The 14,481-nt window shown below is 38.3% G+C and overlaps 1 protein-coding gene across 2 annotated transcripts in view; it reads left to right on the top strand.

The window, feature by feature from the left end:
* Window positions 1-14,481, top strand: part of STK32B (serine/threonine kinase 32B) — a gene marked incomplete at both ends in the record, with an annotated part of 167,693 nt that overhangs the window by 135,963 nt on the left and 17,249 nt on the right. For both annotated transcript variants that reach the window (XM_080634177.1, XM_080634178.1), the window contains 3 exons: window positions 4,341-4,444; window positions 8,908-9,024; window positions 10,026-10,151. In XM_080634177.1, coding sequence (XP_080490303.1) covers window positions 4,341-4,444; window positions 8,908-9,024; window positions 10,026-10,151 — 347 coding nt within the window. The remainder of the gene's footprint in view (window positions 1-4,340; window positions 4,445-8,907; window positions 9,025-10,025; window positions 10,152-14,481) is intronic.

The following is a 14,481-nucleotide window of genomic DNA, read 5'->3' as shown; positions in this document are numbered from 1 at the left end:
ATCAGTTCGTCAGAAAAGAAATGCCACATTGTGCTGTTTAGGATTTGTATCAGAGCCACTCCAAGCTCTTCATTTTATGATTTAGTCTGATGAATTATCTTTATGATTAAATAATATGCTCCATCAAAAATTATAACAGCTACTCTTTGTTCCAGCTATTTCAAGTGATAGACCTCAAATTGGCTATATTACCATCACCAGCATTTTCCAACACATCATTCGGCACCAAATTAAAATGGTCTGACCTTTAGAGATCTGAAGTACTTATAGTTTAACTGTGAAGTTAAGTGATACCTATTAGTACTAAGAAGATTTTTAGAAACCCTACTTAAAAGCATTTTATCTGAATGTACAAAATCCTTTTTTGCAGTACAAAGAAATAGTGAAAATTGGGTTCTGTGGTGGTTGCACTTACACTGATTCTTTTTATTTCAAGTTCATGAACTATATTGCAAAGTACAGGTAAACTTCCACAAACAGGGTACATAATTAACAACCAGTTAAGTAAAATTTCAGGTCTTTTATTTGCAGATCTTTAGGGAAATATATGTGCAATGTGAGATACATCCTTTACATCATTTACACTGTAGAGCATTTGACTGCTAGGATAATTGCAGTGACTAATTATATATATGAATAGATTTTTCTGAAGTTACTCTCTCACAAACTTATTTGGAGCTCCAAATATTGCTAAACCCACAGAACAGGAGTATGGATATTCCAGTGAGCCACTGCTGCTGAGATGGATGCAGAACTACTGGATTTGCTTTCATGTTAAATTTTTTATTAGCTGTTCTCAAGTATGGTTTTATTTTAAAGAGAAATAACCATTTATTTACTTCCTACAGTCTGCAGTGATATGGTATTACTAGAAAGATACAGTGTAAAAGCAGCTAAAGACAGAGCTCTGAAAAGGATTTTCAGGTGTCTTAGCAGAGGTGAAGAGCCTGTGCAGTTCATAATGAATGCCGAGAGAAAGAGACTGTAAAGGTCCAGTTGAGACTTTGCCCTTAGAGCCCTTCATTGCCTTACTCAGATGCACTGTGAGAAGGTGGTTGCTTGAGTTTCGTCAGCATTGCAATATCATCAGGTGATTAATGTCAGCAGGAGCCTCAGGAATCTCTCTTCCAATCTCCTGCTGAAAGTGTGAGGGGTGAGCAGCAAACCTGGACTAGGTTACTACTGTTGGAGGCACTCTTTTGGGCAGCTCTATTAAAGCTGTTCTCCTTTACGACAAAGATGCTTGTAAGCACCCTGTAAGACCTGTCAACTACATCACTTCTTCACTTGTCTTTGAATTCACTTTTGCTGCTAGACCTGGTATTATTTGGTTTAGTTTCACAATTTAAAAGCACTGCTTCCACCATGGAAACTTCTACTGCTTTCCCTCTAACTGAATGTGGTAGTAATTACCACTCTCAGCCAAAAGAATCTGCAGGATCAGGCCCAGTATTAAAACTACATATTTTCCTGAAAAGCCTTTGTTCAGTAGAAATTGCTCGAGGAAAAATATCTGAAACTCTTGTTCTTGTACACTCTGTCACTTTTGTTCACATGAATCAACTTTTGTAGGCAGAATCCTCGCACGGGGGTAAAAGATGTGAGTATTCTTCTCATCCTAAGTTTGTTATAAGAGAGGATGTGTGCAGCAAGGGTGCACACAGCAGAGCTGTGTTGCACTTGCTCCAAGCTGTCAAGCTCAAATCTTATCACCGTTTAGAAGAACATACCCACAGCAGGCAGTAGGATGGCTGTCCAAGCTGAGCCTGAGGTAAAATTCAAATAATAAGACTGCAGACAGTGTATTTCAATAACAATCCTAAAGAAAATCAATGTAGAAACTTATCTTTCCTTTCAGATTTTTCCTGTGCTTTTGTCCTAGCCAGTTTGCACTCTTGATTGGTTCTCATGACATAGTTATTTCTTACTGCAAAACCTAATGTTATGTTCTGTATTTCACAGCTCTAGCTCTTCAAAGCTTGGCTAACCCCATCACTAGGAGGATCTGCTGTCTTTCTGCAAAATCACACTATGTTTCTGAATGAGCAGTCAAACTCTAAGAGTCTGCTGTACAGCCTGGAGGCCTTCATTTGCACCTAATGTCTCAGTGCAAAAAGGTTTTTGGACACATTAAGCACAAGCTTAGTGTGAGATTGGTATTTTTATAGCCTTGTGAAACTGGGGAGAGGTCTTTTGGCTTCATTAGGGTTGAGATTTCACCTTGAGAAAAAAACTGTAGGTAGAATACTGTAAATCATATTGCTTCTGTCAGCCCTCCCTCATCTTGCAAAGTGGATGCTTATAGCTGATTGAAAGAGAGCTGAATGGAGCTGACTGAATGAAGAGAGGCAGTCCTGCTTGACTGCAAAGCAGGGGAAAAGGGTCCATTTGCTTTAAAAAACATGAGCCTGACTGATCATTTTCTAATCTAAGGATGCCATCAGGTTAAGGTGAGAAAACATTGCTTCAGAACACTAGGGCCAGTGGGCAAAATGAATAATTTTATACTGGTCTCCTTAATGTGGGATGAGTTGACCTTGAAGCTTTTAGACAAGCAAATGAAATAAAAGTGGATAACTCAGTCACTAACTAACAAAACATCTGCACCATTCTGGCAGTGTTATAGGTTACATCAATAACGTACTTTCAGCTTTACCTCGCAGAAATCTGATAGCGATCTGTCACATTATTCAATGCTAAAGCTATAAAAGAAAGAGTGAAACCAATATTATACCTTATACCTCAGTAAAAAGGTCACAAAGGCTATTTCTGTAATGAGCTATTATACATTATCTAGGCACACTGGGCAAAAACTGTAACAAATGTAGCTCAACAAAGCAAACCTTTACTATGGTGATATTCAGAACATTAGAATATTACTTTGGTGTCTGATGTACAGTTTAGGTTCATTGATTCACTAAAGTAACACAAAAACTCCTGCCTACCTTCTCAGCACCTCTCTATGTGACACACTGCCTGCATGTAAATTGTCTCTCCAAAGATCCACAGCAGCACTCAAGGAAGGTCTGAAATACATCTGAAGGCAGAGCATGCCAAATGAAGCTGTGTTATCTGGAGGTGAGGCATAGCTAATTCAGTGTGATGACTTTTATGGGGTTGTTGATCCATGTTATACCGGGTCACAGCACAATACCTATACCTTACCTATACCTATTTTCCCTACTTTTCCTTCCTATCTACTTCATGGATGCCAAAATCGTCTATTAGGTTTGGCTCTTCAAGACATTCTGAAGTCAGGTCTAGAGTTGTAAATTGTTAGGTTGCAATCCATAATGCAAGGACTGCAAAAACTCTGAAAGAAATACTTTTTCTTTAATTAAAGGTGCTTCTCTAAATACCATAAAAAGTCCCATTGCCACTTGGAAGTAAGCGTGACCAAATTACATTAGTCATTGCAGTATGCCCATTAGAAAGTGATGTGATGGTAATCAGGTAGTAATGTGGTATATTAGACTTGGTATCTCGGCCAGAAGAGGCTCACATGGTAATCGCAATCAAGCGTGATGTTGTGGTTGGTGATAGTGTTGTTGAGAAAAACTCAAGGGAAAGTGTTGTTTTCACAAAGTGTACTGAGATTCTGCTGTGAAATAATTAGAAGAGCATGACTGACTTTTCATTTCCTTTCATATGCTCTTATTTATTGATGGTACTCTGAAGAAGCAACGGCAACATTATTTAGTATGTTTTTCTTGCTGAAATTAGCCAGCTGGATCCTTGTTTTGAAAATATCTCCCCACACCCTCCCTGGAAAGTTGTTTTTATGTAATTCATCACTTTATTGGCTGTTTGCATTTATTTCTAGTCGTGACAGTGTTTCTTACAGCATACAGTGTAAGATACTTGTGTAAATACATACTTGTATTTAATTGCTATTTTCTTATGTTGAATACCTTTATTATCCATCTGATTAATTCTATCCAAATGTAGAATAAGGATGAGATTCACCATGTTCAACACTTTCATCAGTCACAAAGAATCACTTTGCAGATATTTGTCCCATAAAATATTTGCATTACTTTAAAGGTTCCAGTTCAGTAATCCCCCTCCTATTCCTTATTTTCATTCACATAACAAAACTTAAATGAACCAGGTATTAATTAACATATAAAATTATTGAATTCAGAAAAACCCTGACCAATGAAGGTCTTTTGCTGCCAGCAAACCTACACACTGAAGCTGCATCCTGAAAATGCTGTGCTTACAAATGTATTTCATTCCAGTTAACCACATCCTTATTCATTTTTTCAGCTGTCAGCATTAATGATCCATAGTCTAACCTTAATATAACAATTTTTTGTTTGATTTGATTATTGATTTAGCTCCAGAAGTGTTCCAGGCCTTTATGGATGGAGGTCCAGGATACTCATACCCAGTAGACTGGTGGTCGTTAGGAATTACAGCATATGAATTGCTGAGAGGTTGGGTAAGAATGATGGGTTTTGATGTTGTTACTTAACACACCGACTGACAGAAGACCCCAAGTTTGCAGTGCCCCTGAGCACACCCTTCAGGATAAAATCTGAGTGGATGGGGCTCAGGTCATGAATGCTGTCCTGGGTGTTTCCCAGCTGGAAACATTCTTGGGAAAGTTTCACCCCATTTTCAATTACGTTTGCCTGTGTTTGGCTAAATAAAGGCCTAATGTTTAATGGCTTCTCCACAATGCTGAATTGGTACTTTACAAAAGTAACTTTTTTCCAAATAGAAGTTGAGATACTTTAGGCTTTATTATATCTTTGATTCTCTGGCTGATACCTTAAAAGAGCTAATGCAATATCCTAAGATGTTTGGCCCAACTACAGAAAATGCTTATCTGCCAGTGCACTTGTTACTTATCTAATCAATTATGTGAAAAAGCTTAATGAAAAATCTTCCTGAGCATGGTCAAACATCACTGAAGGTAATGGAAAATTCTTCTCGATTTTGGTTCAAAGGATTGAAGTTTGTTGCTTAAATATTTACTATCCCTATGGAAAACAGTAATTTAGATACTATTTCAGGATAATGACATAGCTAAAGCAGATGGGGGTTTTTAATTATTATTATAATTCCTATTTTAGAGTATTTTATTGCATTGCAGTATGCTGTTTTTAAAGAAAAGAGGGATTATTATCATATGACATTAACTCAGTACTGCTACACTCTCCTGTTAAGCACTTTGGAATGTGAGACAATCCATCCCACAAAGATCTCAGTTTCATTTAGGATGACAGGCAAAGGAAACTAGAAATAAAGAACAATTATTGTTCCCATTTTTGGATGGGAAACTTCATTTCATAGTGTCTGCACATTGTTGCTTCAATCCAGAAGCCATATTTTTCAGAGGCATAAAACTTGGTCAATCTATTTTGTATTTCCATAGAAATGGCAAAAGTCATGCTCCTGATACAAAGAACTCTCCCATGCCAAATTTCAGTGCCTGCTCTCAAAGCACAGGGGTATTAAAACCCTTAAGAAAAGGGTTTCTCTACATCATTCTGAAAATCTACTGAGTTTTTAAGCTGATAGCTGACATTCTTCTCAGAATGGAAGATTTTAACCTGAACAGTTAAAACCTGAACAGTTAAGTGATAAGCATAATACATCCTCAACCCTAGCCATAGAGAGTAGTACTAGCTATACATATAATAAATTAAAAGAAAATCCTGCTGGTTTTCTACCAACGCTTTCACCAGTGAGTGTCTCCAAGAAAGCAGCACAATGAATGATTGTGTAATGAAAGCTGAACTCCCAAGGCTAATCATCAAAGATCACTTTAATGTGACAAAGTCACTTTACTAAATGAGAAATTATACAGAATGGTATCCATTTGCCAAGATCCATACAATCTTTTCTGAATAAATCGATCTGGCTAAAGACAAAGCAAAGTTGAGACTAAATCTGTCCATGCCCCAGTCAACCAAGGCAGCTGCTTGTTTTCTCCTGGAGAATGGCTCTTGCTCACTGAGCAAGCGGGAGGGTGGCTTTGCAGCCCATGCCTCTGTACGGACTAGGAAAAGGTATATTTTTTCCTGAATTCTATTTCTAAACTTTTCTAGTCCAGACAAGGCCTAAATGAACAATAACAATGGCAAGAGAAGTAGTGGTGAGTTGAGGAAATGTGCTTAAGCAGAGGCATATTGCTGTCTGTAACAACTGTGAGTTCTGAATCTCTATCTGCTGCAGCAGCCCTGTGCAGACAGCTGCAAAGAAGCAGCTTGTGAGTACAAGGTTTCAGGCTAAACCTGAAGGCAGGCAGCTCCCTTCTCCTTCACGCTTCTGCAGCACTTTGTTCAGCAGCAAGAATGCCCCATTGCCACAGAGCAGGTAGGTGGGTGCTCCGTGCAGCCCACCTGCTTCTGCTGCAGAAAGAGGAGTGTGTTGCGCTGAACAGAGCCACCCGGATATATAACTTCCTGCAGGGTGCATGCTAGTGCATGAGGAAGGCAGGAGGGAAGGAAAGAAGGAGCATTAGAAACGAGAATCATCAGAAATTTCAACCATTTTCCAGCTCTGAGCTGTGTGTAATGTGTGACTCTGCCTGCTGAATTCAAGAGGAACTAAGTAAGAATGAGCTACTTTATACTGAGCTCCATTTTTGTTTTTATTTGCCTCTACTGTTGTGAGATGGAAAGGTCCTCAGGGGAGGCTCAGGGTGATCAAGGCACTGCAGCCATTCTCACACCTTGCTCGCTACTACCAGGCAATCAAGACAGCACATCGCTGGAAACAGGGCTGTAGCTACAGGAGTAGGTTGTGCCTGGTACAGAGCGGTCAGGACTATTTTTTGATTATCTACAGTAGTGCTAGCATTCCTCAATATGTTGCAGGCACGTTTCTTTCCTTAACCAGTTTCTAATAAGAGGCCTAATGAGAAAAAAAAGTAAATCATAAAGCTTTGCATCAAGTCCATGGAATTAAACTGCATGATGGAAACCATGACATGTATCACTCTGTTCCTAAGGTATAGACCACTGCTAAAATATTATAGTGACTGTATATACTATGCCCTCAGTATAGACAAGGTGAAGGAAAGAAGTTATAGTTGGAATTCTTCAACTCTGGCTTTCACTGCAATATCAACAGTTTACAACAAACTTCATGAACAAAAGCAAACCAGATATTTTTTTCCCCTTATTTCAAAATTAAACAGAAGGGTTCTGACCCTCAAGAGGATCAGGTAGCTGAAAAATCCGGGAGATATAAGTGTGAAGTGCCTATAAAGCCCAAACTTACAATGGCCATTTATAATTCAAGATCATAACAATACTAAAAATCTCTACAAATCTCAAAAAATCAAGATTGCAGAATGCTAATAATCTTTAAAATAAGGTAGATTTCTAAGGATTTTCCACTGGGGGAAGGGCAAGGGCAGAACCATTCTTAAAGTTGTGATTTTGAGAGCTAAACCACCATTTACAATGATTGGTGCAAATTCTGGCTCAATAATCATATTGGTCGTATTGTTACATGAAGTCTAAATCAGCAGTAGGTTACTTCCTGACAATAAACAGAATGTTAACTTTACATTTTTAATAGCTGTTTTAGGGCAGCATCACCACAGGAAGGGAAGGACATATGACAGACTATTTCAAATAACAGTTTTGAACTTCATTCAAGAAAACTATGTATTTAGAGGAGGCAATTAGGTCCTGTTGAATTCATATGGACATGATAGAGCTAAATGATAACAGACTAACTGAATGTGAATCAGAGCAAAGAGATTTAAGCAATCCTTGGGTTTATTTTTAGAATATCTCAATGCTTTGGAATGAATTTATTTTCATACATATGTTCAAAGTTAAACATGTGCATGAATCTTCTCAAAATAAGAATATTTTCTAGGCCTTTATGAAGAGTGGTTCCAATTCACTATCAGATTAGATAGCTGACATCTAGAAATAGTCTTAAATTATAATCTTGTAGCAGTACATGATAGCAAAAGTCAAGGGATGATTCAGTTCTTAGTGAAGATAATGAGTGTCTGTCCTTTGCTGTTGAGGGTATTAGATTAGAAGGTGACTCTGTGTCATGAATGAATTATGATGCATCAATTTGCACACTGCTGCTATGATGACGTTTGGCTGCAAATCTCATATCACGTATTTGTCACCAGCCGGGTACAACTTAATTCACAAACAATTCGCATTCTATCCTTTTTTTTAAAAAATACATCAAGTATCATTCTAACAACTTGGTTCACAAATACAGGTCTTTAAAAATATGTGCACAATAATTAATAAGAATACAAATTTATATGTAATACTGTTGTTTCCAAAAACTGCATTTTGTAAAAGATAAATCACAGTGATCTTCATGAACAAAGCACTGTAAAGCCTGGACCTTCTCTTCAGTTGTAGAAGAATTTAGGCACTGTAAACACAGGACAGCAGATCCTGTGCCAATTTTAGTTTTAATTTTAGAGTTAATTTAAGATTTCAAAAAGAGCAAAGACAAAGGGTTAGGATTTGGAGTCTACTTTTCTTACTGTGGTTCTTACACAGACTTTTGTAAGCATTTTTATATTTCTCTATCTACTAAGTAAAATCAGGATGACAAATCTCTTTTCAGCCACCACTTCACCACTTTGTCGATTTAGACCACAAGAACATAATCCACGTTTCACATAGAATGCACCAGGAACAAAATTCTTCGGTCATCCCATCTGAACTTATACTTCTTTTAATGAGAGAAAAAATTGCAGAGGAAATGCATCTCTGAGTAATTACATTCATTACAACCAAAGAAAATCACACATGCAAAGAAGGATTAGCCCCAAAATTGTTATAAGATGTTTTGATGTTTTTGATATTTCCAGCATAAACATCACTGAGTTAAGGAAAATGTGATTTTCTACACTCTTTTATCCATTTGTGCTGACTTGATATTGATTTAACTTTATCCCAGAGACCCTATGAAATTCATTCAGCCACCCCTATTGATGAGATACTGAACATGTTCAAGCTAGAAAAAGTTCACTACTCATCTGCATGGTGCAAGGGCATGATAACACTACTGAAAAAGGTAAGAAAGCTACAAACACTTCTGTCCTGTCTTCTCTCCTCTTCCAGAAACCCCTCCAACAATGCAGAGACTTCAAACAAGCACACACATTAAGTAGTCAAAATTTCAAGGTTAGGAAGGCAGGGCTTATTCCTAGACTTTTCTGATTGTGAATGGTGCAGTATTTACTTTGGGGATCAATAATTTCTACTTTGCCCCCTGGCCTCATTCTCTCCCACCCTGGTTGTGTATATGGGAGAGGGAATGAAGGACCACTCTGCACATTGAATGTCTGCTACAGTTTCCAGCCAAGGAACTTAGAAGCGAAAAGATTTCTATTTCTCCCTGCTCTATGTTGCTATAGTTGCAAAAACTAAAGTTGAGACACCTTTCTGTAAATGTTACTACACTACAAGATGGAGCTCTTTCTGAATGTATCATGGCCCTGGAAATCATTTTCTCCCTGGAATCCCAGGGGTTTTGTTTGCTTTAATTTTCTGGCCATACTGCAGTGATCATCTCTCTCTCTTAGGTATTTCAGATCATCAATACTGTTATTTGAGCAGGAAATATTTGTGAATTGATGAATAGAGGAATAGAAGATCAATTTCTTTTGCAGCAGTGAGCAATCTATTTTTGATAATAATTTATCTTAATTGCTGCTAGGATGCCAAGTGTAACTATATAGTCCAATAAATTTAAGATGAAATACAAATTGTTGGCTGTCATTGAACTGTGATGGTTCATGTTGCTTGGACTCTTGTGTAGCTGTAAACAGACTTTTGTTACTAATACATTTATGCGCTTCATGCCTGCAACAGCCATCTGGTGGCAATTAAATCATATTCATATCCTATGAGTTATCACTTTTATTTTTTTAGACTAGGTCTTCCAGGAGCCATTAGAAGATTCCCTAGCCATTTCCTTACTCAGAATGCGTATCATACAGTTTATGCATGTGATGCATTTGCTCTTTCATATGGCATACAGTCTCTTAGAAAATGCCTTGTGCTTGCTCACAGCTCCTCACTAAGGACCCAGAGTGCCGTCTTTCAAGCCTTGCAGACATCCAAAGCTCTCCATACTTAGCTGATGTCAACTGGGATGCTGTTCTAGAGAAGGCTGTGACCCCAGGCTTTGTTCCTAATGTAAGTCAATATTTCAGGTGAACAGTGTTTGCAAATTCTGACTTTAATTTTCACTGCTTGTTTACTTTTTTACACTTGTATTTATTGCTCTTCAGTGATTTACTTCTCAAACAAGCCTTCTTTTGGATTCTACTTTCATTTACTCAGCCACAGCTAAGGGAAAATTTGGCCCATTTTATTAGATCACAACAAAAACTCATTAACCTTGGTTCATGTTTTGTTTCCTTGCAAATAAAAAAACATTTTCCAGGCTTCGCATTTCAGCCGTTAGAGCAAATGGTTGCGGAGCCAAATAATACCAAGATGATGGTTGCTGCTGTGAAAGTTGGGCATCTGATTAACATTTGCAAAACTTTTTAACATCTCAGTGTGCTGTTCCTTTTTCACTTAAAAAACACTGTTCCAAAAGACTGACTTATTTTCTTTGTGATATTTTCCTACGCTAAAACATTAAGATTCTGTTAGGGAACCTGATGGTTTCTCTTTTTACCGTGGTCTTATTTTGTTGGTATTTTCTGGATATTTCCATTTTGATCATATATAAATAGATACAATTAAAAAGCAATGCCTGTGGTGTTAACATGCTTCTCCACTTTGTTCACTCATACTGTACCATAATTTTTCTCATAACAAATTTGCAGCAGAAAAAAGTCTGATAATAATTTGTTTATGCAACCATAAATAAAGAGGATGAAGAGGGTATAGCTAAACCCTGTCCTCTTGCACGCTAGAGTTCTTGCTAAATATGATGGGGACAGGATTCAGCCTTGCAGAAGCTGAGGGCGAGAGTGCATTGCTTAATGGAGCAAAGGCAACCAGGCAGTTTGCCAAGACAGTGCTGACAGTATTTGCTGTGCTTCTTGGCACCTGACCAGAGCCTTTCCTGGGAGCAACATTCTGCAGGAGAAGAAAGCTATGAGTGGGCAAGCATGGCCTCCCTCTGCAAGCCTGGGGAAAGACCAGGAATATAGCAGGTAATTAGCACAACAGGTGAAGAGAAAGGTTGGTCCCTCTCAGGCACTTTAAAGCAATGTTCACTGGGGTGAAACTCCATGGCCAGGACTCCTTCCCTCTCATTCAACACCTCTGTGCTCTGAGTAACTGCTATGCCATGCTGGGCCCTTCCCTTATGCTCTTTCAGGTTGCTACCCTAAGCAAAGCACTGCAGAAAAAGTTCCTTCCTGAACTGGTGGACAATGAACTCCATTCTCCTGGTGGTGTGGATCTACAAGACGAATGAAGACTGCTTTTCCTGTTTTCCTATTTTCTAAGTTAGATCTGCTCTCTGAGATATTGGAGGTGTGCCCTGACTCCTTCTCAGACAAAACTCAACAAATAATTTAGACCTCCTACTCTTAGATGGAAATTTCATCCAGCTGTCAGCATGTGGGAAACTTCACAATCCTGCGTTGTATTTTAAAAGAGAGATCCCATACCCAGAGGTACAACATGCCTGAGGATGCAGAGGAGTCCCAGACTCTGCAAAGCCCATATGTGCACAGGTACATGTCTTAGGATTTAAAGTCAAGAGAGAGGACTTAAGCCTGCTTCAGTGAAACCAGCTACTGAAACCTGCAAGTCTGTTCTCTGCTCCTGCTGCTGCGCCAGTGTTTTCCTTTCCCCAAACATCTCTTTGGTCTCCTCCTTGCTCCCAATCACACTTGAATTCATAGGGCCATATCTTCCATCTTAACTCTTCTCCCAAGAACCGGATTCAAGCCAGCTTCAGTCCAGGAGTGAGTCCAGCTAATGGGATGTGTGGCACACTGCTAAGCCTGCCTCCCAAGCAGTGAGGTGTGGCAGTTTGGCTGTGATAATAGGATCTAATAAAGGGACTGCAAGTTTTCTACATCCAGCTGGCTTACACCCAGAGCTGGAGCACAAGAAGTGTGTGGCAGTTTGCACCTGTAACCCTAACTCCTTAATTCACAGTTATCATGTAGCTGTCTGCTTCTTTTTGTCTGGATTTAGAGGTACCTTACTACTGAGAAAGTACAGAGAAGTTTCCTGTTTTCTTAAGAATGGCAAAAAAAGAAACTTTAAATGTGATTTCAGATGCAATTGTGCAACCAGTTTGTCTGGGACTCCTCTATTAGCCAAGTGGCTTGTCTCTGTGCCTGATGTTGACAGTGGTGAATGTGGTGGAAACTGAGAAAAGACTAAGTTCTCTTGAAATGCTTTGAACTGGCATCCATTAAACATCTGTCAGACAGCGATTCTCTCATTTGGCTCCACATTATTTGTATTTTGTCAGGAACTTATAATATTGGAGGCAAAATAATATTCTGCATTTAAAAGGAAATAAAAAGTTACTTTTATTTACTCAGATTAATCTGAAAGTCCCATTACAAGCCCTACCAGGCACTTCAGGACAGGGGTTGATATTGCAGGGCTTGTTCCTCCTGCTTGATCAGGTGTACTAGGAAAATCAGTGAGAAGGCAAGTGTCAAGGTGTCTTGTTCAAGCACATTTCTTTATTATAATAAACTTTATTGTTTCATAAACATAAATAACTGTTTTGGCCAGGCATTTTCCAAGAACTTTTTTCTCTGTTGCACCAGTAAAACCTTTACCTAACTGGGACCATGCAATAGCATCTCCCTTAGTTTTCAGGCTTTGGTGAGAGGGTGAATTGAGCCCAACACAGGCTGGGATTTGGGAGTAACTGTATTTAGAGAGTTTTATACATTTTGGCAGCATGCTGTTTTTGTCAGGAGATTGCCTGCCTTCTGCAGGCTGGAGGACACATGGGAGGCCTGTGGTAGGAAGGTCCTATTGTTAAATTTCTCCCTGTGTAGTTTGATTCCATAAACATTGTTTTTTACATAACAAGTACATGTGTTTCTTTCTGCTGTACTTAGTTCATTTCTATTCAGGTTGGAGTTACAAATTGTTAGTAGTTTTTTTGTATGCTAGATATTTGATAAAGGAAGCAAAAAATTACTTCAATATTATTTGTTTTCATTTTTAAAGCTTCAGAATTAAAGTGATGCATTTAAGTGCATCAAACAAATCTTAAAACTGTACATGCTCAAAAAAAGGAACTGATAGATTAAATTTAAAGAATTATTTATTTATAAATAAATATAAATAAACCATAAACTTCCATTAATTAAAACAAAAATAAACTTTACCGACTTTTAAACTTAAACTTTAACTACTTAAACTTTTAACCCGACTGGATATTATGCAGGAAAAAGCATCAGAAATCTTAATATTATACTCTAAGGATACAGATTTAGCTATGAATAAAATGATAGAGTGATCTGTAAATCAAATGTTTCATTATAGGAGACCATAAGTTATACAAGCGATTTTTGATGTGGTTTTACTGCTTAGTGTCTTTGGTTGCTAAATACCTGCCATTTATATATGACTTATCTTAGTACTTCCACCTTGCCAGTGACAATGGTGTGATTGAACTCTCAGAAGAAAACAGGCTGCTTTTCAGATCTTCCATCACAAAATCCAAATGGTTTGCATGGGTTTTTTTATGTTTTGAGAGAATGAGAAGAAGAAAGGAGTTCAGGTTATGCTGACCTTAAGGAGCAGCAAAACCCTGACCCAGTAATTAAGATGCCAAGTTGTGAACTGAACCATAGCTTTTCTGGCTGTACCCTAGCTCTTACCCCTAAATAGGAGAGGGAAAGCTCAATCCCAAATGTTGTCATGAGATGGTTTTGCTGCACTAATGAATAGAATTAAAAAAACCACCCTCAAGGCATAAACTATGCTCCTGTAAACTTTAATGCTGAAAAGATCTGAAAGAATCAAGAACCTGAAAAGAATTAAAGAAGAATCTGAAAAGAATCAAGGAAGGAAATGGCCATATAAAAATGATGTTTCCAATCAACCTGTTTGGAAAGGGCTTCCTGATACAACAAAGATTAGTTTCAAGCATCATAAATTAACATAAAAATGGAGAATTTAGAATATTTAAGTAATGCAAGTAACAGGTAAGAAAAAGCATAGTAAATTGAAATGAAGCACATGATTGGGAAAAGCCAGCACGGATTCACCAAGGGCCAATTGTGCTTGACAAACCTGATATCCTTCTGTGGCAAAGTAACCTACTCAGTTGCTGTGAGGTGAGCAGTGGACATTGTCTACCTGGATTTCCCCAGTGTTTTCAATACAGTCTCCCCCAACCTTCTCCGAGAGAAGCTGATACATTATGGGCCTAGACAATTGCACTGTGTTGTGGTGGGAACGGTCTGATCAGCTGCACCCAGAGGGTGAGGGTAAATAGCTCCTTTTCAAACAGGCAACCTGTCACCAGTGAGATCCTCAAGGGATCGACCTTGAGCTCAGTCTGTTTAATATCTTCATA

Source organism: Psittacula echo (genome assembly GCF_963264785.1).
Source record: "Psittacula echo genome assembly, chromosome: 1".
Taxonomy (NCBI): Eukaryota; Metazoa; Chordata; class Aves; order Psittaciformes; family Psittacidae; genus Psittacula; species Psittacula echo.
Note: the sequence above shows the minus strand (reverse complement) of the source record. Positions and strands in the feature narration are given on the sequence as shown.